The sequence below is a fragment of the Bactrocera oleae genome, chromosome 5, assembly GCF_042242935.1.
Source record: "Bactrocera oleae isolate idBacOlea1 chromosome 5, idBacOlea1, whole genome shotgun sequence".
Taxonomy (NCBI): Eukaryota; Metazoa; Arthropoda; class Insecta; order Diptera; family Tephritidae; genus Bactrocera; species Bactrocera oleae.
The window spans coordinates 68,567,616-68,595,436 of NC_091539.1; the positions used below are offsets into that span (position 1 = coordinate 68,567,616).

The following is a 27,821-nucleotide window of genomic DNA, read 5'->3' on the forward strand; positions in this document are numbered from 1 at the left end:
AAAATATTCCTTCTATCAACGTAATAAAGAATGTTCAATAATGTTAAGCCGCAGTTATGGCAAGTATATAGAGTCTATAAACTAGAGTAAGTAAAAATCTTAAGCTTTTTTTATAAGAAGATGGAAAGCGAAAATTGAACGACGTAAATAATAAACATTCAGTTCCAATACAAGGAAATATTTTCATATATCTTTATTTTATAAGTATGGAATGTTTATAACAATAGATGTATGTATGTATGCATGTATCAATTTGCTTTTTAACAAAATACAAATATTCATTCGGTCATTAAAAAATCCGGTATATGTTATTGTTATTGGTGTAATTGTTGTAGTGGCCTCGTTAATTCAACTATCCCTTTATTAGGCTTTAAAAATATCTAATTTATAACCAATTGCAACATTTAAATGTGCATTCTGTTTAAAAATCGTACATTCAGGCACAACACTGTATGGTAAAAATGTTTGTAGGTATATTGTTCACTATGGATGTACATATGTATGTATGTATATATGAAAGTGCTTAGTATTTATCATATCATGCTGATCATTCTACTCGGGTTTGTACATACTGCTGTACATAAATAATCGTGCAACTGCTTAACTGTGTGCATTATTATTACAATCATATATTTATATATGTAGGTATGTATATATCTATGTAATTGTTCTTTATATGTAATACATTTTTAATTTAATTATACATACACTTGCATTTTGTTGCATTAGCTTGGCTTATAAAACTATGTATATGCTTGCATGTATTTATATATGTAGGGCGACAATATATATATGTATGTATACGTTTAAAACTTGTTGTTTGTTAAAAATTAAGTATAAGAAAAAAATTACAATTACACTATTCGCAAAAAATAAATATCAGTGCTTATGTTCGTTAACCAACTAAATAAAAATTAAACGGCAATTGTTGCATTTGCCTAGCGAGCGTCCAGCAATTAATTTTTTAATATTTTAAACTATTTTAGTTGATTTGAAATTCGAAAAAATGTACAGTACACACAAATAGAATTTAAGAATTTTTTTTTTGAAAAATTGAGAAAAAAGTTTTGAACATATTTTGAAGACTACTAATTTTCCATGCCAAAAATAAGTCAAAACCTTGGTTCAATTATATACAGTTTGTGTTACTTCGGAGCGTGTTTCCGCTTACGAAAAAAATGTTTAATCCATAATGCCGAAAAAGCTGGTTTTTGATTATTCTCATGAATTTATTTTTTAAATTGAACTGATTTTGTGTGATTAACACTCTATTCGTATTCAGTTATCATCCAAAAAAAAAATAATTTTCATTGGTTGAAATCTTTGAAAAACTTATTTTTGAAGCATAAAAACAAAACAAAACGTCTGACTCTTGACGAATTGTTGTTTTTGAGTTACCGACACAACCTTATATAACCGAATCACGGTCAATGTAAAAAAACTTATTTTTATCATTACACACAGTAATGAAATAAGCAAACATTAAAATACAGTTAATTGAAAAAGAAAAATAATAAAGCTTAGGCTGGTCGTGGCAAACACGAGTTGGTTCTAGTCAATGGCTACCGTTTTTGCAATTAATAAGTTTACTTACTTTTGCATACAGACATGTATGTATGTACATATATATATAGTTATTTTCCTTTACATTAATAAATAATTTCATACAAGTTAGCATCTTGCATAATTTCATCTCAAATTCTTTACGTACATATGTATGTTTCATATTTCTCAGCACGTATGTATGTAAGTATTAATGTGTATGCATTTCAATATATGTATATTTAACAATTATTGCTTAACACTACATATAAGCCTTTATACTCTTGTTCTGTTTAATACATATTTTGTGTATGTTTATAACTAATACTTTCGCTAAATCTTTTGTTTTTCAACACAACTATTTATTGTTTTATATGTGTGTATGTATGTATGTGCTTATAAGCTTGGTTACAACTGCGCTGCATGTTTACGATATTTTGCAACGATTTGTTTGACTCAACAAGTTGGACATGTGCATGTATGTATGTGTAATTTATTTACATATACATACATATATGATTTCAAGTGTTTTCCATTAATTGCACTTTATGGCTTATTTCTCACTGATTAACGTTGCATAATTACAATTTGTATTTGTTGCTACTACAAGTATATATTGTATGTATGTATATTGTAACATACGTTTTAGCTATTTTGTTATTATTTTTATTCAAGTTAACAATTTACTGTCATTAATGAGCCAGTATGAGTTCAATTAAATGATAACATTTAAATATAATACATATAAGTATGTACGTAATACCGTAGGCATTTTGTTTTGACCATTGCAGCAAATGCGTTGAATGATATTTTATGGTAGCCTCGTATGTGGAGCGCATTTATCTTTCTTCCCTATGAGAAGCTAATAACATTTTATGTTTAATCTTTCTAATACACATACACAATTTTTACGCAAAATATTTAATTTTTTTATAATAATAATTTTTTTGTCTTTTTGGTTGCCTAACGGAATGCTACTCAGGCGCAGCAGCACGCAAGTGTCAAACAAAAACTCGGACGGATGTCTGCACATATGCAATGCACAGTGCAAGTAAATAAAAATACAAAGGAACTCATTTGGAATATTTCAGTGCGTCGCCACAAATATATGCGATAGTTTAAAAAATACTGGAAAGATGAAAATTAGAGCAGAATACTATGCTTTGCATACTAGAAAAGTAAGAAGAGAATTTGACAAGTTGTGAAAATGCATGATAATAGGAAAAAAAATGAAATTTAACATCTATGTTTGCAATAATGTATATTTTATACTATAAACGTATATTGCAGTTATTGCAGTTACTGCAGTCTAATACAATTTTATATGCAATCAACTAACTAAAAGTTTCTATATAGCAAAAAGTGAATTATTTGTTGTAAATGCTGCAAAATTTAGTAAAATTAATTGTATTTTAGTATCTCAGCAAACTGATGGCTCTGATTTTATGCTTTTTAAAAGGCTAAACAATTTTTTAATGAGTTTTCGACCGCGAAGTTCGAAATTCTGCAAATAAAAGCATTAAAGTTAAACTAAAATTAAATGGACTTCGTTATCATAGCTTTTTCAACTTATGCAAGTAGCAAAATATATGTATGTGTGTGTCTATAAATAGCTATTACGTGCTAGAGTCTTCAAATGTCTTAATATTTTGTTCAAGCTAGTCTTTCATATGCCTCCTACAACTTCAAATTAGTATTGTTTTTTAAACATAAAATAAATACATATGTAGCTGCTTATGTGCAAGAAAAAAATCATTTTGTGCGCACTAAAATGTATTTATGTAAGTGTTATGTATATAAAAATGGAAGCTGCCTTTTTTTCGCCATTTAATGACTTTTCAAATTTTTTCAAGTTTAATACTTGTTTAGTAATTAATTAAATGCGGATATGTATGTATAGTAAATTTTATAGCAAAAGGTAAACTGGAATGATACGTCCAATAGCAGTTTTTTCATAAATTATTAGGGCAATGGTTACTTAATAATATTTAGTTCGAAATTTTAACTAACTTCCCTGCAAATACTGTAACTTTACCTCTGCATATACACTGTTATGCATTTTATACTTTTCAACTTAAAACTTTACGCTTAAATACTTTTGTTATTAGCTAATGTGTGCCACTTTTCATAACACTAATTAGAACTTGAATACTTTTTGCTTGCAAGCGACTTCTTTTTGTAGTTTTTATGTCTAGATTATACCTACTGTCATAATAAATGTGATTATCTCGAAAGATACTGCTCCTATATATATATAAATGTGCAACAGTATATATAATATTATGTAATACGCATTCCTTGTTCTTAACTTTGATCTTGGTTTAATATTGTTTTAATAAATATGCGAGCTGACTTTCCCCAGTCGCAGTAAGTCTCCACTTGTTCACCCTCCACTGCTGTTTCATCGCGTAAAGGCACTAAGAAAGTGTGCGCCACCCATATCGAACTGCTGTTCGTAACCCTCATCGGCCGTATTTGGGGGCGGCGCTAAACTACCGGCTATGGCACTCGCCGCTTTCAACTGATCCATGTCCACCATCATGGGTGGCTTATCGCCGGGCTTCCAGCGCCGATGTATGCCCATCGATTTTAGCTTCTGACAGACCGAAGATGGCGAAATGGGGAAACCTTTCTCGGCAAGGCGTGCCGACACCTTCCAATACTGTATATTGCTGTCTTCGCGTATAAGTTCGAGTATCTCACGTGTTATCTCCTTGTCGCGTTGCTCGCGCTCGGCCGCCTTTAAACGACGTCGCGGATGCACAAATTTCACCGGTCCGGGAGCTGTGGTGGTTGTGCTGGTGGCCGGTTGCTCGTATTGCGGGGGCGATGCTGATGGTTGTGATGTGGCATAATGCTGTCCGTCAAGTAATTGTTGGTGTTGCGCTAGCTGTTGTTGTTCTTGTAGCTGTTGTTGCTGCTGCTGCAGTTGTTGCTTTTGCAAATGTTGTTGTGCTTTTAGTTGTTGCTGTTGACGTTGCAGTAAACGCAAGCGCTCTTGCTGTTGTTGCTGCAAACGTTTTTGTTGCTGCTGTTGCTGGTGTTGTTGTTGTATCTGCAGCTGTTCTTGTCGGTATTGCTCCTGTTGCAGCTGCTGCTGCAAAAGCAATTGATGGGCCATCTGTGACTCCATACTTTCCGTAACCGCACCCCCAGCCGCATCGCCGCAAACACTCGACCCATTTGAAGCGCTACGTCCGTCTCTCTTATTGCGATATGACAACGGCAATCCTTTGACAATGGCATCGCGTACCTTCCAAGCGGTCATTTGTGACACATTCAGTGCGCGTGCTATTTCCATGGTGGATGCATTCTGCGCAACTAGCGCCTTAGCCATCGCGTATTTCTCGTCGTCAATGAAAACGTTCGGTTTTCGCGGTTTCTTTGCCTGGCATGTGGTGGCAGGCGTTGGGGTCTCTCTAGATTGAAGAAAATGTATTGTCTTTAGTTGATGTTGAGATAAAATAAAGCGTAATTTACTTACTTGCTTGGCGATTCGTTGTTTTGGGCGCCTTGCGGGGTGCGAATCGATAGATTCACTGGGAGTTGGTGACTGGAAGGAAGCGGAAATAATACTATAGAATGATTTTGCCGCCATTTTAACGGTATATACATCTTAAACGATACTAAGTATGTTAAATACGTACACAGTGGTGGCGGCTGCGGACGGAAATTGAGTGATAACTGACTGAGCTACACTCTCCTTACTGTGATTCGACAGCTGTTGACGCAGTCCATTCAAGTCCTTCGGTGTTATAAGCCCCGGTGCAACAGCGCCCTCCATTAGCGATTGTGAAAGTGCTGCATTTGTTTGTATTACATTTTGTGGGTGTTGAATGTGCTGCTGCAGCTGATAGTTTTGTTCTAGTTCCCGTTGTTGTATTTGTAATTTTTGTGCTTGATCTTGTTCCGACTTCTTAGCATCATCACTTTTTTCTACAGAATTATCAGTCTCTTCATCGTCATTATCATCACCGTCGTCACCATTTTTGTTATCTTCATCTTCTTCGTCATCATCATCATCGTCATCGTCGTCGTCATCGTCATCGTCATCCGAATCGTCGGAATCACTGTCAGAATCGTCGTCATTATCGTCATCGCCCTCTGCTTTATTCGCATTAACATTTTGCAATTGCTGTTGTTGTTGCAATTGTAATAACTGTTGTTCCATCAGCTTTGCAGTTAACGCTGACTCTTCAGCCTGCAGCTGTTGTTTCTCCGCTGCTGCTGCTGCATACTGCTCGTGGTGCAACTGTTCGCGCGGAGCTTCCAACGTTCTAGCATGTGCTTCGTTATTTTCTTCCTGCTCGGCTTTAGCTGCTTCATTTTCACGTCTAGAATCCACTTCTCCACCTTCACCATCCTCGGACTCATCATCGCTCTCTGACTTCTCCTGCTTCACCATACGTTGCATATGCGCAAACTGATCTAACGGTTGTGCTAAGGGATATAACCGCGGTAGCTGCTCAGTGCTGTCGGCTACCATCGGCTGAGCTGCCGTTTCGTCGCACTCCTCGCCATTGTTGTCGATGACACGCTCATGCAGGCTCACCCCATTCACAAGACTCTTGCGAAGACGCCAAGCAAAGGTGCGCGAAATATTCAACTCATTGGCTATAACGGTAGTGGTGGCTTCCCGGAGGATAAGCTGTTTTGCCAGAGCAATTTTCTTCGAATCCAATTTGATACGAGTACGTCCTTTGCGCTTATTATTGGCAATATGAAGTCTTTAAGAAAGGAAAATAATTTTAGGTTATGTTTCTTGTAAGCATGCGTGTGTCTGAGAGTGTATGTATGACTATAAAATATTACTCACTTCCTATTATGCAGATAAAGCGCATTCTCGGGCTTACGTATGCCAACACGCTTCGGAAAGTTGTTGTACTCCACGATGTTCTGCTTCAGCAGTTGTTGTAATGGCCTGCAAAAATATTGACAGTATTATTTCCTTCAACTTTAGAACTAAAAGCAAACAAGAGAATAATTTTGACTCACATTTTGGCGGCTCGCGACGGACAACCTGTGCGTTTATGCCAGCCCAAATGGTGTCCGGTGGGGAATAGCACATGACAATCGGAGCACTGCATTGGACGTCTAAAGCAAAGAGAAATTTTCAATATTAATCTTCAATAGTTTCCAAAAACACCAACACTAACGTTTGATTGCGTCGCTTCTTGACGCAACGTCCGCGCCGCACATGCTTCTCGAGGAAACGCTTGTAGAAATATGTCTTCTTGCAATTCGTGCACTCATAAACGGGACCCTGTGTGCCGTGTACGCTCTGCATGTGCGCTTTGAGTATCTGCTTCATTTCGAATATTTGAAAACAGTCCGGACACTGATAACCGCGCAGTGCAGGCTGTTCGACGCCACCGTAAGCAGGTATGTTGTTGTTATTAGCGCCACCGACGACCGCCACTTCATCGTTTGGTGTTAGTAGCTCCACTTCGGGCATAAGCGGTAGTGGATCCTCTTCATCATCGTCAGCACCGGCATCAGAGTTCGCGCCACTATTGCCAGCTCCGGTGCTCTTATGTGAACCGTTAATCTTACTCAATTGCTGTTGCATGTACTCGTGCATTAGTCGTATGGAATGAAAGTCGAACGGTTGTTTGCCGTACGGAAACTTTATTTCACCATCGTCCTCTTCGATCATTACGCCATTCGAGTGTCCACTGGCGCTGATATGCGTTTGATCGTGTGGTCCTTCGCCGTCGCTGCCGCCGTAGCTTTCCATAGCGGCCACTTCGGGCACTTGATCGGTGGAATCGACTTCCGGTTGCGCGGGCGTCGCATTGCTCCCAGCCGACGTGCGACTCTCGAACTTTTGTATGAGTAATTGCTGGCGAAAGAAATTGTCAGCATCTTCGCACTTCTTCTTGAAGAGACATGCGGATATAGCATTTTTGGCACATGTCACACACACCTGTTGCGGTAGGGTGTCGCCTTTTTCGATCTGCAATAAAAATGTGAGAGTGAGGTTAAGTAATTGTTTCAAAACCGTAGAGTTTAACATTGTTTAAATTTAAATATACATATGTACATATATACTCATAAGTCTCATTGAATCGTTTTCCATAAGAACTGATCCCCAATAACTATCTAAGAACCTAAAATAAAAGAATAATCATCTTACAGAAATGAAAGGCTCTTTCAAAAGTCTTAACTATAAAATATTTATGTGCATATATATATATATATCTATGTACGTATGTAAAAAAATACGAAATAATGATTTCGTGATCATACTGATCGCAAGAAAGAAGTCACCCATATAACCTTAACCAGATGTTTACAGAAATCGTATAAATTATCGTTTGCTTACTAACATACGAACTAATTAGCATAGCATAGCAAGTTCTACTTTTGATTTAATGCGTTTATTTGTTAGTGTATACACTGTACATATATTTACATATATATATTAAACTCATAAAAATCCAACACTGAAACATCATTTTAAAAAAGCGTAATAATAGCAGAAGATTTATTTCAAAGAAAAACATTAGTTTTTTTTTTTAATTTTTATTATTGGGAGCGATTTTCCAACCAACGAAAATTTTCATTTTTGTGATACGATTTACATTTATTTTCAAAATAAACATCAGCCTTGTCGATTGACATCTTCATTGCAAGGAAATTTCTCTGGGGTTTATATACTCAATGAAAATTATTTCATTGTCTTCCCAAAATATCGAGACCATAACTTTGCTAGCGAACTGTTGTGTCTTTCCACATTTAAGATAAGGTTCATCACGTGCTATTCACTCGGATGACTATCGATTGGAAAAATGGAGCCATGCTTAAACTCATGTCACATAACCACTTAATAATTTGGGTTTATTACCATTGAACTGCTGAAATGTATACATGAATCTTTTGAAGGTTAGGTCTAACGATGACACATCGTAAAAACAATAGGAATTTCTCAGTAATTGTTTGTCTATCTATCCACCCATATTAAAATACTTATCATTAAAAATCATTTTTAAAAAATCTTCCACTAAATAGTATCACATTTGACACTCGGAGAAAGGCATTCGCATTCTCAATTTTTATATATTTAAGAAAACACAGAAAATATCGTTCCGGTGAATATTTTCGAAGTTACACGCGTTGAAAAGTCGTTTCAGAGTTTTATACCCCATGTAAAGTGCATTCCAAACGTTAAACGCGTTTTTCTCAGAATAGTGTTTTCAAAGTCGGTGACCAACATTACTCGAGAATGGCTAAACCGATTAGTCTAAAATTTTAGCACGAGCATCTTAAATATATTTTTTAGTAATTAATCGAAATTTTTTCTCTCCGATAAATATTTTTGTTTTTATAAACAATTAAGGCCGAAATTTTAGTGCAAAATCGTTTTTTTTTTTTTGAGAAACAGCAAATTTTGTCAAAAATTTTTATTTTGCTTATTCCTTCGATTAATTACTAGATTTAACATTACTTTAACGAAATCTGTTTTGTTTTTTAGTTTCAGTTGATACAGTTCAGAGATATAGTGGTCACCGCAAAACGTCTTTTTTGAGAGGAGCTCCCGGAGATCAGCTGTAGCTCTTTTCCAAATAAATAGTTTTTGATAGTACTAAGTCTTAAAATATAGTTTAAAGCTACTATAATAAGTGTATGAATTTTTGAATCAATAAATTTGAAAGTTTTCTCAGAAAAACTTCTGTAAAATTCACTTTTTTTCGGCCTTCTAACTGTATATAAGCCCATTAAACGACATTTTGAAATCCATAAGCTTCATTTGCTTGGCAATAAATAGCTCAAAAATGGTATCACGACATTTGACAACACACGAGTATAATGATCTGTTACCGATATAATGATCTCAGACAATAATTAAGACTAACTTAATGAAACGTCTATTGCAAAAATATTTATACGATTATTTAATGTTCGTTTGCGCCTGAGTTCAGCTCTCTCTAATATTTTTTGACTTTTCTTTAGAAAAATATGGCGTGTGATATTTTTGAAACGACGGTTTATACTCAACAGATACTTTACTTAATTACGTAATTTCAATTGTATAACATATTCACATACACAGGCACACACACATAAACACATATGTATAAATATACTCACACCATGTATAAATAATTAGTCGAAAGGAAATTTGAATTTATTCAACTTAGCAAAAAAACTAGATAATAAATATTTTGAAGAAAAAATTAACGGGAACGGAAAACACGAAATGTAGATAAATGCCAATGTGTGTGTGTGCGGACATGTATTTGTAGTAGTGCACAAATACTTGCAAAAATTTCAGTGTAAAGAAATAGTTACAATTTGTTTGTTTAAATAAAAAATTATACACCGTATAAATAAATTCAGCTCCAGTCGTCAACGTTGCGCATAATTTATACATATTCACGTATGCATTTAAGCATGTGTGTGTGTGTGTATATATCATATCTACATATTCATTAAAACGGAAAACATGTGCAGCACAAGAAATGTAGAAGAAGTTAAATTAAACCACATATAAATTTATCTATGTATGGTGTGTTTAAAATAATTGGTATGTACAGAAACGAATGTCGGAAACATTAATATACAAACATAATAACTGTGGCAATCTATTATATTAAGTGGGCTAAGTCTACTTAAGTTTAGACGTGTATTTCGCTTGTTCGTAAGCATTTTCACATATTCTTTACATATACAATATTTTATCGTAATTTGAAGCTTCTGTTCCGTCCCTTCTTGGCCCAGTTTAAAGGGGGATAAGGCAAGTTCTTAAAAAACCGACAGCTTTGGTGAATTTTTTGTGACGATACAGGTAAAATCGTTCTATTAAAACCAATCGTATATTAGAGTGTCAAATTCGAAGAATACTGTTTCAAATTTTCACGAAATTATTAAGTACATTGTACATATGTACATATGTATGTTTGCGGTGCCTCTCATAATTTGGGGCTGGACCATCCAAATAGTTGTCCACAGGAAATGCCAGTAGCATTTTTCAATAACTAAATTATTATTTTCACTTTTTTGGAACACTTTCAAAGGAAACCACGAATTTTGCGAAAAATTTTGTTATTGTAAAATAAAAATTATTAACAAATTTGAAAACAACTATACAAACGATTAAAATAAAATAAAATAAATTATTTCAATATTAAGTATTTAGGGGCACAAAAAAATCGATTTTTTTCATATATCGATAGATAATAGCTTTAAAAATAACATATTAAATTTTAAATCAATATCTCAAAACTAAATTTTTCAAATGTGCTAGACAAATGAAACGTTCACTATCAAAATTTTTCTGAATGTTCTGCATATAAGTAGTTCTCCATACAGTGACCTACCAGTTGGTTTATCCTGATTTTAGTAAATCAAAACCGACCATAATTTTGAGTAAAATTTTTTAAACGCCGCGATTTTGTAAATTTTTTATTTATTTTTTCGTTCTTGGCTCTTTGCACAGACAATATGATCTAGTAAGATTTTTTTAGGTTTCATCCACGCAGAAGACATGCAGCAGTGAAATTCCCATCTTTAGCATTTCGACGAACGCGTGTAACTCGAAAAATATTTAATTTTTTTTTCAAATTTTTTGTTTTAAATAAAATAATAATACCTTTTAAATTTTAAAACAACTGATAGATTATTTTTATTTCCAAAAATTGCCTTTTATAGGCTGTCACACTAGGTCTGCCTCTTAATACCTTACTCCGCTCTAAGAATACAAAAAATACCTTTAATTCTGAAATTGGTTCGAAATATTTCAAATAATTATTATTAATTTAAGTCGATTTATGCTATTTATTATGCGAAAATAGCACAGACGTATGTACATATGTATGTATGTATATATAGTATAGAATTATATACAAATTATACTATTAGGGGAGTGAGGTGCAATTTTTATAAAGTTCGTTGCACGGCATTATTTCATTGACAGCAAGTAAAATTGTTAAATAAATTAATAGATGTTCTATCTACATACATGTATACATATTTACATATGTATGTATATCCACACATATCTACATACTTCTTTACATTTGTACATGACTAACTGCCAACTACTCTTTATTAAATATGCATTTATTTCCTCGCATAAAAATATGTGCGCACTTGTATGTGTGTGTGTGTGTGTGTGTGTACATTACTTTCATATGCACACCTCATTCCATACGAAATACTCTTCATTTACCACTCCGCACCTCACTCAGCACTCAACCCAACTCGGCCTTACAAAGTGGCGAACGTTGGATATTTAGCCACATTAAACCACACGACAGATGTGGCAGCGTGTTGCGAACGTCGAACGTTGAGCGTTTTTATTTTTATTGTTTATTGTATTATTTAGTTGTTGAATTTATGAAATCAACATAAAAATGCTGCCATCATGAAGCCAAATAAAAAGACAAACAGCAATTCGAACGGTAAATCTTATAAAAAGTAGTCATAATAAATACGAAATAAAAAGAAAAAAATAATAAAAATGCAATAAAGAGAAAAAAATATATACCGCAAGAGCACTAAATATAAATAGGCAACAACAAAGGTGAGTGCCAACGACTAGCACATTAAGCCGGGCATGGGCAAGCAGCGAATATTGTACGATAAAAACTTATGGACTGATAGAAAAGTTCGACAGACAGAAACTCGCATGATTTTATTATATGTACAAACTTACTAGCTTATACATTTACATCATACATTTATATAAAATAAAAACGTTTATTTAAATGTGATTGTGTATGTGAGTATAGAACACCTGTAAGCGTGAAGAAATTTGAGAATAGAATATCTTATGTCGAAAAACAATTAAATGTGAAAAGGAAATGTAAATGCGTAAAACTTTGAAACCCACATGGCACGCAGAAGAAAGGGGTGGGAACACACGAAAATCATATTAATGAAACAAATACACACTTAAATATGTATGTATGTGTGTAAAAAAGTAAAAAATTTAAACGAAATAAATAACTATCTATCTATGTATGTATATCATACACGCATACGTACAAACACACATACATAAATACATACATATGTACATATGTATATACTAAAATGGTTCTACGAATGAATGTACACCAAGAGTCAAGTAAAAGAATTTGAAACGCATAAATTATATACAAAGCGATATGAACAAATGAATATCTGTGTGTCTGCACCACAGTCGATCCACAAACTACGTTAATACGAGTATTCCTATAGATGCACACACATATATGCCGATACAATCATAAATTTTTTTCGTTTACGAAAGAGCGTAAGGAACTGTGTACACAATAAAATACATGGAAAGAAATATAAAATTTTTAAATAAATGCATATTTGTACAAAAGTATTCCGCTTTTATTACACACACACATGCATGCAGGCATTGCATAGGGGCAAAGTCGCGCTTGTTTACACACACACACTGGCGCACTGGCATACAGACGTCCAATATTAATTGGAAAGAATAATAAAATAATTTAGAAATCATTTCGGAAATATAAGTTTTTATGAGGGAAACGCATAAAGGGAGGACTGAACAAAAAACAAAATTGGAATAATGTTATACGAGAATTAAATAGCTGCTTGTTTCGGCGAGCACGTACACAATGGTGCGGATGCGCAAGCGCGTATTTTCTTGCTGTGTAAATAAATATTAATGTTCATTTAAATGGGTGAATGTGTTCACACATATATGTAAATACCAAGAAATGCATATGCATGTGTGTACAGTTATGGACGAAACAATAAAGTCACCCAGAAAATAATACAATAAAAAACAACTATTAGAAGGAATTAAATGCGTAGGAAATCTTATAATAAAATGAAACAAATGAAAACTTTTCATAAAAATTATAAAAATTAAAATATTTTTTTTAATGATTTCACGATCCTGTTTTTGCTTTTCACATCACATATCTAAACAATTTTAAGGAAATTAACTGCGTATACGGAAAATACTGACAATATATATTTTGTTGATGAAAAAAAAATACAATAATAAACACACTGACCCTATTGCCTGCGCGCTAGTACGTTAATCATTAATTTTTGGCTTTTATTTATTTTAATTTTTGTTTTGAGTGTTCCACACTGAGTGTTTTTAAGAACCATGATGTCCACTAATAAGTTCCCTAAAGCACTCAATGAATTAAATTAAATTTACACTTACAAAAAGTGACTCTATTATTTTGTACATAACTGTATGTGTGCACATAAATTAAGTTTCATAAATAAAGTAACGTACGGTGAATTATTTAGAAATTTTTTTAGGTAAACATTTAATTATACATAACTACATTTGTTAGGCGAAAAGCTGAAGCGGGCAAGTACTGGACTGAATTATGCATTGTGAACAATAAACAGTTATACGAACCTTTCTCAAACAAATAAAAGAAAATAATAATCGGCGCAGAGAAATTTGAAGTTATAAAAATACGCATTCATACACAGATATGTATGTATATATGTATGTATTTATGTATGTATTACGTATTTATACAATAAAACTTCCCAACTTATAATGTTCGAATACACACTTCATTTATTAGAGCATATTTCGAGTTTGTGTCTATGCAACAAAAGAAATTTATTTATGTATTTTTGTAGAAATATAAATGTACATATAATAATGCGGAAAATATAAAACACTTTGTGGAATGTGTGTCAATAAATACACATGTACATATTTATGTAAGTATGTACATACGTAAGTTTATAGTATTTTCCGGCTAGGGCGAACTATTGAATTCAATTTATAATATTATTGTATATTGTATGTATTCAAAAAAATCAAATGTATTTACATACATACATACACACATACCTATATATGGCATACATCTGTATATATTTTTCCTATTATCTGAGAAACTTCTAATAATAATAATTTATATACATTCTTAGAGCGAAGACTTTACACAATAAATTAAGCATTATAGCAAATTTATGCTGTTCATAATTCAATGGCCAGAGACTGTATTTGTATAGCTTTAATCGATATATTCGGTTTTTAAAGATAAAATGAAGATAGTTCGTCAAGTAAAAGGTTTTTAGATATAATGACTTGGTTTTTATCCTTCAGTTTGTATGGCAACTATATGCAAAGTGGTTCGATATCGCCGGTTTTGAGAAATTAGCACTTTCTTGAAGAGAAAAGAACGTACATATGCAAAATTTCAGCTCTATATTTCAAACACTGAGGAACTAGTTCGAGTATATAGAGACGTACAAACGCTAAAACGCCTCAGCACGTCACGCTGATCATTTATATATATACATTCTATATAGGGTCTCCAACGCTTCCTTCTGGGCGTTACAAACTTCGTGGCAAACTTAATATACCCTATTCAGTGTGAGATCATGCTGTCAAAATAATTTTGTATCACTTCTTCCAACCGATTTTATCTCGCTGCAGTATACTAGACATAAATGTCAAACACATGTACTTTTATTTACTTTGATATCTGGCTGATAGCTGTAAAGCTGTCAAGCCCTATAGGAAATTTCACGCTTCAAGACACTCAATACATAAAACTTAAATGGGCTAAAGTGATTAATTTTTCTCGAGAAAAAAAGCACATACTTTTCTGGAGTTTAATAGGTTTTTAGAACAAACTTAATACTTCTAATATTAAATAAAAATGATAATTGTTATTTTTTTACTATGCTATGCTGAGTACTTTTAAGTTTTAAGCAATACTTCCGATACTCGTTACCGTATTTAAAAGCATTTTTCTTGAGCTTGTATTTATCGAGACGGAAATTCTCTAACTCTAGTCAAACTTTGAAACGTGTGAACGACAAGAAACGGCGAACGAAAGGAAAGCACCGAAAGTTTTTAATATTGTTGTAGTTTCTGTTGTAACGATATAGAAACTTCTCCAATAGTTTTGAAAAATTTTGTCGAGCAGAAAGTTCTTAACCGGGAACAAATACCGGTTACGTACACCCGACTGTCATGAGAACGAATGTTTTGGCATTTAATAACAGTTATTTGTAACCAAAACGAAAGTCGGGTGGTTCAGGAATTGTTTCGAGTGTTTGGTATTGATAAATTTGCTATTCTTTACCATAATTGTTACATTAATAGAATTTATATAAGAAAACAGATACGAGTATTTCGTGTGCTTAACGAAGGATTTATAAAAATATTAGTTTCGTAATGAAATTCATAGCGACTCGTATTATAAAATATACTTAACAATAAGCATTTTTATATGCATGTTTATATTATAAATACAGTTACATATACATACATATATACACATCGTCACCTAAAATAACGTAACATCACTTTTTATAAGTTTACAGGATAAGGAAAAAACGGTATAAAATAGAACCTACTCATTTACTATTGAAACAAGTTTTGAATTTCGGTTATCAAGTAGTTATATATGTATATATATGGTGTAACGAATATATTTCAATGTTTTTAATGATACGCTGTTTTGCATGTTATGATCGGTGACGATATGAACATGTGTATGTACGAGTACATAATTATTTTATACATGATATAACTTTTAAATACACATATATGCATTTATGTACATACATATGCCAGTGCAATTAATTAAAATGTCTGTATTTGAAATACCTTAACATCGGCCAATATGGTGATTTTCTGCCACAGCGAATCTTCGCCAAATATCGAAATCATTTGCGTGCAGCCCACATTCGTTGAGATGCAGATGCGGCAAAGTTGCACATTGTTCGTTTCCATTTTGCAGCTGGCAGCGGTGACGACCGCAGCGGCATTTGCGCCAGTTTACACGTTGCGCGCCCCACCGGCTACGTATGGCCTACGAGATGACAACAAACAACAAAAACACACGCACAAACAAAGTGTCGCAAAGTCACAGCAACACAGTAACGAGAACGCGGAGAACGAACGACGTTGGCAGCTGCAACTGGAGACGCAACTTCGCCAAAACTGTTGCTCTGTTGCACAGTTGTAAATCTATCACCACACTGTGAGTGGGCAAATACGAACGATGCTCCCTTGTGGCTGCTGCTTGCGGCCACACTTCTTCGTGTCTACTTGACGCTTCTTCGAATTGCACAAAGAGTCGACGACTCACTCACTGGCTCTAAGAGGCTGGGAGAATTCGCAAATTAAATATGTATGTACGCGCAAGTGATTTCGCTCTCGCAGAAATGTCAAGAAATTTCAGTGAGCATTAGCACTTATGCGGCTGTGTGTGTGTGTATATATGAGCTGCTTGCGTGAGCGCGGCTGAGTATGTGCGTGTGCATGTGCGAGCGCTATCCGCAGCGCCACATACACGAATCACGACAGCGCAGCCGACGACGTCACAAATCTTCGTTTAACAAACTGGCTGGTGGGTGGATGGGCGCGTGTGTGCCTCCACCTTTGTCCGCTTGTGTGTTTGTATGTATGCGTGCGCGTTGCGTAAATATGTTTCTTTACGTGTGTGTGTGTGTGTGCGTTGTATGTTTGATAAGCCGTCGAAAATGTTCAATTACACTTCAGGTGATTTGATTTACACCAAATATATTTGCATACATACACACACAACGGCACGCACAAATCTTCTTTTGTTGCCTTTCACGTTATTTATGCACTTTACACTTTGCTACAAACACAAATTGACAATATCTTTTCGGCTGCAAACACTTCGCCAACACACGATGGCGCACGCACTTTTTAACTGTATGTTTGTATGTTTTTGTATCTGAACACATATGTATGTATGTATATTTTAGAATGTGCAGTCCACTGCGATCAGATCCGATTTGATCAACTGCCAATTCGATTGAAGTCAATCCCATCCAAGTCAATTCAATCCAATAATCAAACCATTCCGAAAACGCAACGAACCAAACCAATCAACGTACCGGCCGACTCTGACTCTGACTCTAAAACTGGAAAAGTAGAGAACATGAAAACTTTTTAATAAATATACGTGAATATACAAAAACAAACACAACACAAACAATACTTTGAAACGTCTACAACAACATCAACAGTAACAGTAACAACAATAACAGCGGTAATAACCAGCATATATACACCACTATTATAAAAGGCAAATGGAAAAGAAAATAAAATACGAACAAGAAATATAATATTCGTAGAAGAAAAAAAACACAAAAAATCAACATTATAATAATAAGAATTACAAAGAAACAAGCCAGAGCGCGGCTGGGCGACGCAGAGAGAGAGCAAAGTGGAGCGGCAAGACGTAAACAACAAATAGTGGAAATATGTATTTTAAGCACTGTTGGATGGAACCCACTTACACACATAGCTATGTACATACGTTCGTAGAAACATTGTGTCTTCGGCGCACGGCGGCGGGATGGCGGTGAAGTAATGAAAATTTTACAAATACTTAATTCATAGATTGGAACGGGTATGAGAAGTCAAGTCGCACGGGCCCAGGCAGCTATGCATGTACACTGGTGTGTATGTGGCGAGCTCTAGCACTAGCTAACTAACTATTCAACTATGTGGTACACACAATTACTATTTGCTCGTATAATACAATATTTCATTGTTGCTGCTTTTATTCCATATTCCATATTACGTTTTCTTGTGCGACTATGCGCCGTAGTATGAGTATGCATGTGTGTGTGTGTGTTATACGACAACTTGGCTCGCCCGCTTTAGACAAACAATTTCGACTTCAACTTTAACGTTTTTATCGACATTTGCTCGTGGTCTCGTTACTTAGTTGGCTTTCAAAATTTCAATTATGTATTTATACAGAAATTTAAAAATTCCATTTGTGCTCGTTTCGTTCCCTATTCAGCAATTCAACTACCCGCTGTCGGTACCGCATACACCCCCTCATCAAACATACACACATTCATACATATGTATACAACAATAACAGCAATGAAAACGTAATCATCGTTATGATTATGATCAGCAATACGACATCGTAATGGCAATGTAAGGAAACTAAATTGACATATGAATGAATGAGTGGAGATACAAGTATGTACAAGGCGAATTATTACATATGCATAAATATGTATATGTATGGGTGTTTGCGTGTTTGTGTGCGGTTGCGAATAAGTCAAGAGCCTGAAAAATTGGTGCTGTGAGAAAACATCAATTTGAACTGAAACATTTGCGCAAAAGTATGTATGTTTGTATGTTACATACATACATACATATGTAAGCATATCTCCACTAAGGGCATTCACTTTGATTTCTGTGTATTACCAGCACTAATAGCTTATATTACAAGAAAAAAAAAATATAAAACAAGATTTTCTATAGGCATACGGATCTCAGACACTTACGCTTAGAATCAAATACTTATACATGTATGTATGTATGAATGTATTTATGGTGTGTACAAATACGACTTTCCTTTATTAGCTAGATTTCTTTTATAGAATCATGAAGATGATCAGCAAAGAGCTTCGGGTAGTTAGTTAACTATGCATTTATAGTTCTAAGGCCTCAAAGACAGTTTATCAAAAGTGTTAAGATTACAACAACACTGTCATACACTGTTTGGTGTCATTGTACTCATTGCTTAACCAAAGATTTTAAAATTTTATTATAAGATACTTTCGAAAATATTATAAGTAAGTTTTTTATTATAGATGCGATTTTAAAAATAAATAATAATTATTTTTGATTATTTACGTGAACCAAAAGGCAAATGTATAATGATATTTAAATGAAATTTCGATTTATTTTTTGGTCTTACTCTCTGATCAAATTTGACCCGCATTGGTCTATATAAACTGCGCGCGCAAACCGAATCGATTAAAAGTTTTTGTTGTTTCAAGATTAGTATAACCTTTTTCTATTCGTGTGAAGTTTTAACTCATATGTCAGTTAGTGTTAGTGTGTGTTTGGCAGCTGTTCATTTACGACGCGAACATTTTGTCTGCCGAATTTGACAATGGAAGTAGCACAAAACATTTAGTGAAGGTCGGGAAGTCACTCAAAACATAATAATGACGATAACATCGAAAAGTATAAGGGACAGTGCTTGAATATCGTCGTGTTGGCACACAAAGGATCTCAACATCTCTTCTGTATTGCCTCAAAACATTTTGTTTAATGTTTTTTGTGCATAAAGCGTATCAATACTATACTCGTAAAAAAAACCTAGAATATATTGCAAAAACGACGCCGAGTAAAGGTCATAAAGGAAATGCTTGACAAGATAGCTGAGGACCCTTCATTCAACAAGTGCATCATTACTGATGACTAGACGTGGATCCGCTCCCACGACAGTCGGGTCTACGTAACCGGAACGGACCCAGATTTTATCTTGTTTGTGTGTCGAAACTATTAAATAAGCTGGTTAATGGCGCTCCAAAAATGAGTCGAAAGTGAAAAAAAAAAAATTCGCTGAAGTCGCTGAAAGCCATCCCAGCCGAGGCTTATAATACGTGTATAAAAAAGTGGATTAAACGCTGGCATGCTTGTATTGACTCAAAAAGAGCCTATTTTGTAGACGATAATAAAGATTTGTTCTAAGATACATATTTTTGTCAGTCCGGGTCAAATTTGATCAGATTTTGGTATCTATAGGGTCAAGGAATAATGCTAACTACCTACATACATCCAAAGTAAAATAGAAAGTTTTTATAAAAAGTTGATCACCAATTTTTTAAAGTTGTTGTTTTTATATTTGATAGATGAACAAATATTTCCATTTACAAATATTTTTACGTAGTTCTTCTACTTTTTTAATTCCCTGCAAAGCAAATCTTTTAAAAATATAAAATGATTATAAATAGTTACATATAATATGACTTTTACCCGAAACTCTTTTTATGTAAAGTGTTTCTAAGAACGAGGTATTGTAATATACAAGATTCATGGGCAAAACTAAATATAAACAACTGTTTGTATGTATGTACATATGTACAATTTATATGTTTAAATTTAGTGAGAAATATTTAAAAACAGATAAAAAATCAAATTAAAGTTGATTTACCACAGTAACACCATATACTGACTAAAAGTTAGATATTCCGACAAGATAATATTTATCAAGAATATGCGAGCAAGTCTTTATATACATATGTATGTATGCATGTATATACATGCCTTAATGAACTTGAGAATAAAAAATAATAATTTCATTCCTTGTGTGCACATCTGCTTCGATGTTGGTGAATGTGCTCCCTACCTCCTACCCTCCCACTCAACTGAAAACACAAGTTGAGGCTAGGCTTCTACGTTCGCCTAAATCACATCCTCAATCTCAGCAGCAACACAAAATTTTTCTACTCCGCATGATTTTCTTTTTAATATTTAATGACTCTGTTTGCTTTAAGTACACACATACACGCACACAAACATTTGCACGTACGTTTCACAGCACACAAACGTAAAAGCCTCTATGATTGCTTCCTTAAAGTGTTCCCGCGCGCACCTGAACGCTTGTACACACGTGTATGTGTGGAGGCATAACCCAAACGGCCTCAAAGTTGCCTACTGGTTTACTTAAAATAAATTCATACATACACACATAGCTAGTATCTATTTGTACAAAAGCGTACGTAAATCCTCAGCGAAACGAGTTGGAACGAAACGAACGAGCATAAACAAATATTACTAAACACACATACACACACATTGAAAATTGTAATATCCGCATGTACAAAAGTATATTAAATCGGAATGCGAAAAACTAAAATCATAATAAATTGGAAAATGAATTGAAATTACAGCAACACGTCAGCCGCATTTATTGGCGCTCTCTCTCTCTCTCTCTCGATGCATTACACGTACTCAAGCGCTCACTTGCCGGTCTCACCGAATGTATTTCGTTGTATTTATGTGTGCTTGTAACTCTGAGCGCATAAGTGCTCCATATATGTTGGCTCCACATGCCAGCACATGAAGAGGTAGTTTTTATTATTATTAAATAAACACCGCACTCATTAACTCTCTTTTAGGCGTTTGAGCGCTCACTCTCTCTGTGTGATTGCTTTAATTGTAATGCCATGAGACATTTTCCTTCTTCCGCTTTGAATTCTTTAGAAATTCATGCCGTTCCGTTTGCCCGTCCAAAATTAACGTCGAACATTCGCTTCGGCAAATGAAACTAACTAAAATTACTTAGATGTCGAAATAAATGGCTGCGTTTCGGCTTGGTCGTTCTGGAGCAACGAGCTAGAATTCAGCTAAAATCCAACGCAGTGTATTAACCTTAGCCAACGTATTGTTGCCAACTTGTAAACTTAATAAAAATGGTAATTTGGGATAATCATATTACTGTTTTGGTATGGAACGTGAATTATTTTTAGGTAGACAAAAAAAAAGGTCAAACACTGAACAGTGAATTGATGAGGTGTATGTGCTGTAGGTTATTGTTATTGGCTGGCATAAAATTAAAATGTTATGACTCTTGGTTAATACTGAAAGTTTCCGATTCGCTACGAGCTGGTATTAGTAGATGAAGGCGAAGTGGAGAAGAATTAAGCATTACGAGCTGCCTCGAATTGATTATGGCATAGGTAACTTATCAAATTTAAAGAATGATATTAGTCAATGTTTCTCCAACTTGCGCATGAGCGAGAACATTTTTTAAAATATTTATGCATTTAGAAGAGTTCTGCGAGTGGTCTATAACAATAAAGAAATTTAGGATGATGACTTAACCAAATTGTTGCTTTCTAAGCAATATTTCTGATATTTTAGGAAGTTGCCTTTTAAAAAGTTTATTATCAGTTCTTGATAAGCAAATTTAAAATCTTCAAGTGTTTTTGACCAAGTGGCAGTTAAGCTAACTGAAATAATTTTTTTCTTTATATCATAAGTAACACTCTAGGCAAATAAATAGGTATTATATACAAAATTTATACAAAAGTGTGATTTAACACAATTTTTTTTTTAATTCACAATCACACTACAATGTGGTAACACTATTTTGAAAAGGGCTTTCTTATGCAAATATACACTTTAAATATTGGTATAATCTTTATTAAATATCAAATTAAATAAATATTTATTTTAATGAGACACCGTGAGTTGAGCAATTCGTTTTATTTGAAACTTCAAGATAATTATTAACCATAAATTCAACTTCAATGCATACATACATATTTCTACATACAATCTAAAATATTTTAACAGATAAATAATTTGTTTAACTGCATATGTACATATGTAAATAAGTAATAAATGCATATATGTATGTATTTATAAAATTACTTGCTAGGCATATGATATTTACATATGGTATTTATGTGTGTATACAAACACAAACATAGCTATTTATGTATACATATGTATTTAGGTACTTGAAATTCATATTGATACTATCAATTTTCAATTTCAATTCAGTAAGCAAGCAAAATTTAATGCCCGATATTTTGCCTAACAAAACAACTTATAGAATAACCGAGTATACTGAGGTAAAACGAATGTATGACCACATACTAGTGAAATATAATTTTTATATCTACATATGTGTGAGTCACATGTTCCGAAATATCAACAAATATTGACTGATTAGATTTTTTACCGATAATTTTTTATAAAAACGTTTTTTTGAAACGCTTTAAGGCAAGTATTATATATACAAACAGACATAAGTATATATATAGTATGCATATACGTATATATACATTCATATACATATATACAAATGCATGAATGTGAACTTTTAATTTTTAATTTAGTTTTTGTGCTCAAAATAGTTTTTATGATATCAACAAAGTAAATTCAGCAGAATTCATAGAGTATATTTGAAAAAATAAATTAACTTTAAAAACAACAGCATGCTGTTAGGAAGAAAGAGAATCATATTTCAATTTCAATCGATGACTGCTTTGTTAAAAACATTCTAATGAAAAAATTTCATTACAAGAAAATAATATAATAATGGCATCTCTGCCTTGACCTAGGTGAATTCATATAGAAATGTGCATTATAAATTAAACCAGAGTTACTCGTTATCCCAAGCGGGACGAATCCAACTAACCACTTTGTTGGTGATTCCATGGCCTGGAAGAGCCAAATAAGCAAACCAACAAACAGCGAAGAACAACGAATGTAAAAGAACCACATAAACCAAATTAATCTACTCATACAAATTCAATACGAGTTATTGCAGGTAATATAGCCGGGCCAAAGACTTTATTGTCTTAACTTAGATGTCTTCAACTAATAACAATCGCATACAAAAGCGTCTAAGCGATAGCTCGGCACATACAAGCGCGTATACACAAGCAAATAACAACGAGTTAAGGAATTTTCACCAAAGTACTTGCTCGCTTATTTGCTTTACTGCCGTCTATCTTAACTTTCAACCTATCCCGGCATTTGACTGGATCTTCTTGCACACACCATCAGCTTCTAACGACGCGTCGTCGTCTTAAGCTCGTCTTTGTTACCTTGGTTAGCCTGCATTCTGCACTATTCGTTCGCTAGCTATTTCCACTTTAAAATGCCTGTAAATATGTATGTATGTAGGCAATAAAAAGTAAATTCAAACAACAAAGACAATTTATAAAATACAAATATTTTCTTTTCAAATTTCGTTTCGTTTCAGGTTAGTTTGTACTCATTTTTCCACATAATCTTATTTTTCACAAGCGTGCACTAGTGTGCGTGAGATGTGCGTTATTTCTTGTATATTTTCTTCTGAGCCTGTTTTTAAACGACTCCAAAATAGGAGGTTATCAACTTAACAGGTATCGACAGTTTTAGTTGAGATTAATGAAAGTAGATATTGTCATTTACTATATTATTGACAACCAGATAAAAATTCTAATCGCATGATGACACAAAAATATTGTCGAGTCTGAAACACTGTGTGGTGTTTTCTTTTGAGTCAATATTTAAATTTATTTATTTTTACTCTATTTGGTATCTAAAAAATATAATTATTAGTTTTATGTAGTGTTTACTATTGAAACTTTTTTAAAACAGAAATGTACTGTTTTTTTTTAAGTGGCAGAAAACTTTGCTTAAATAGTTTTGCAGAATGTTACCGCGTTAACAGTCTTTGGTTAGATAAGAATTCGGGTCCGTCCCGGTTACGTTGACCAAACTGTCGTAAGAACAGTATTTTACTGAAATAGTTTGGGTAGTTTTAATACATAGGATATAAACAAAAGACTTCTTGAAAACTGTATGGGTGCGACTGATTAATGAGGTCCAGAACAGCACATCAGCTAAATACCGTTCGTTCTACAAAGTTCTAATCAAAGTATAGAAAATTGATAGCGTAATTTGATATTATATTTTTATGAAAGTAAACATAAAAACATAAATCTCAATAGTTTTAAATAATTAATTTTTATTTTGTGTTGAGTGTTGCAAATATTTAAATTTAAAAATTTTAGAAATATTAAAAGAAAAATTTAATTTTCAACTCATAAAGTTGAGATTAAAAATTTATTATAAATTGAAAATATAATTTTTAATTGCAAAATCAAAGTTAAAAATTTAAAAGTCAATTTTTTTATTTTAAAATCACAATCTAAAATTGCTAAAGTACTATAAATAGTTTGTAAGTTTGTCGGTTACTGCTCTAGAACATTAAATATTGAATAGTATTTTTTTATTTTTCAATTCTGTATTTGGGATTAGAAATTTATTTTTAATTTATTAATGCGGTATTTTGGATTTAAAATTAGAAAAATATTATTTTTTAATTCACATCACAAGAATTTTTTTTATTTAAATGTTAATTTAATTAAATACATTGTAATGCACTATTTGCAACCTTATGTGTGTTGCTCCTTACATGTATAAGTCCTTGCATCGCCTATTTGGTAAATACTTTCAAATACAATTTTTACTTACACATGTTATGTATTTCTTGTTAATAGTTTATATATAACTCTTTCTTATGACTTTTTTGTGATTAAAAAGTAACATTCTGAAACTTTTTGATAATAAAATAATAATCAAAAATTATAATAATATTTGACTAAAAATGCACGATATACATATATTGCTTTGAATTTAGAAGATGTTTAATTTTTTGCAAAGAGGGTTTTATTTCATTTACTACATATGTATGTAGCGAGCTCCGTCGAAGTCGTCGCATTTACTGTTGCCGCTGTCGATGCCGAAGTCAAAGTTTCTGTTTGCATGCTTTAGATAAAAAATTGTGGAATTGTTTATTTTTGTAGCATTCGTAAATTACATAAAATCGTTGAAAGTAATTTATGAAGATTATTGCTGCGACTGTGAATTCGATTGTGTAGCGTACTTGTATACACTGCTGACTACACAACAGTCTATGAAATGTGCGATTTTTCGTTTTATTACTTATTTCCTTCTCCATATTTCTTTAGATGGAATTGTAGTTGAGAAGCAAATAAACGAAACCAAGTAGTTACTTATTAACGAGTTCATTGAAATCATTTCATAGTCATATACACGACCGTATATGAAAGTATGCATATAAATACTCGTTTGTATATAAATATGTGTATTATTTTTCACTTATGTACATATATATGCATATATATACATATATAAGATTTTAAATACAAATTTAGTTATGATTGTGGGTATATACATACATCCATTTAGCAATGGAACAAAGCACAAATATTTAATTATCATATACATATTTCAACGTAATAAACTCAGCTGGCACAATAGTTATAATTTTATAGTTCTGATTTTCTAGATGTTTGGAATTAATGCAGAAGTACTTGTAGACTATATTTTTAGAATAAATGAGGTAATTTCAAAGAGGTTATATGGATTTTAATTTCAAGAAAAACCTAATATGAACATTTGAAACTCTCGCGTTTCATGCATTTTATAAAACAGTAAAAACCGATTTTATTATATAAAAAAATTTAATTTCTAATTAGAATTTAATTATAATATTTATTCCGTTTAAAGTAAATTGTACTCTTGATCGCTTTTGAAATACGTTACGAACTATTTTGTTGCATCTTCGTAATTTTACTTTCGTGTTTTAGAGCTTAAAGCTCCAGATCTTGGGTTAAGGATTGCATAAGTAACAAAAATGTCTCACATTGTGCCTGAAAAATATTGGACCTGTTCTAGAACTCAATGTCAGAAGCCATTTCAAAGGAAGCACACTTTTTATATCCGGTGGATCTTGTGGAATGCGTCCGTAAATGCTATACAATATGTTATAATCAATACGTTCTACAATTCCGGGATCCAAAATAGGTATATCAAGGTATATTATTTCAAATAATTTAATTTGCTAAAAGCAAATTTTAATTTTATTTCAAGATTCAAGGATCACAATATAATGACAGGCTTTACAGAAAAAAATTAAATATATTTACGCAAGATATTTTTGTTTTATTATAGTTATAATAATATTTACAAGCAAATATTACCGATGTACTTTATTTTAAGAGATAGAAAACACAAAATCGATATGTAGGAGCGCTTGTAATATTCGTCTAATGTGAACGTTTACCATACATACATACATACATATGTATGTACATACATATATCAAAAACCACAAATTATATCAATATTACACAAATTACACATATTCATGTATATACGAATATTCGAATAATAGAATTATAGAACAACTGTAATATCTCTTATTTATATTCTAGAAGCCATAGAAGTATTGTCAATTAAAGCCTTTTTGTAACGAAACGATTATGCTAATATAATTAACTTACAAAAGAGTGTAAACATACATATGCATGTACTGATATAAATCTCTCAGATTATAATTACACCAATATGTTTGTGTAGGTAAAACTTTTAATCAATATTTGTTTCCAATTGCTTTAAAACAAATGAAACAAAAACACGACATGTGCAAATATTCTAATTATAAAAACATACGTATGTATGTACTACATATATTTACATACAAATGGTAAATTCCTGCGAAATAATGAATCTATAAGTATGCACGTTAAAACGTCAAAACATTCAAACGCTTGCATTGAATAAACATAGGTGCGTACCTATGTGCATAAATTAATACTGTACAAGGTATATTTAACACAATTAGTAAATATTTTCGTTAGTTTGTTTTATCGCACTTTAAGTAGCACTATTAAACAATTCAAACTTACTTGCTACTGTGATTTATAGCACTTTTAATCATGTAACACTGCTACAAATATTCATCTAACTGTATTTGTAGCGAATTTGCCAAATTACAAGTTATGACACTGCATAGTGGAATAGTTGTAAACAATCAACACTCAAAGAGCAGAACACAGTGAAACTTAATGCATTTTCAATTCCATTCACTCTAGCACTGACTGAACATAAACACAAGTGATTTAATGCTCTGCAAAATGCAGTGCGATTTCCTGGAGAGCTTTATAGTGTGTTCAATTGTTTCTAAACTCTTATCAGTATAACAGAGTTGCCATTT

The 27,821-nt window shown here is 32.9% G+C and overlaps 1 protein-coding gene across 1 annotated transcript; it reads right to left on the reverse strand.

The window, feature by feature from the left end:
* Positions 1-162: 162 nt before the first annotated feature.
* Positions 163-27,728, reverse strand: LOC106615775 (uncharacterized). The gene is made up of 8 exons (XM_014232108.3): positions 27,514-27,728; positions 16,109-17,397; positions 6,699-7,498; positions 6,538-6,636; positions 6,359-6,463; positions 5,190-6,269; positions 5,027-5,095; positions 163-4,961 (listed from the first exon to the last, which is right to left on the reverse strand). The coding sequence occupies exons 2-8, from the start codon at positions 16,232-16,234 to the stop codon at positions 3,944-3,946; spliced, it is 3,297 nt and encodes a 1,098-aa protein (XP_014087583.3). The 5' UTR covers positions 16,235-17,397; positions 27,514-27,728; the 3' UTR covers positions 163-3,943.
* Between the last annotated feature and the right edge of the window lie 93 nt (positions 27,729-27,821).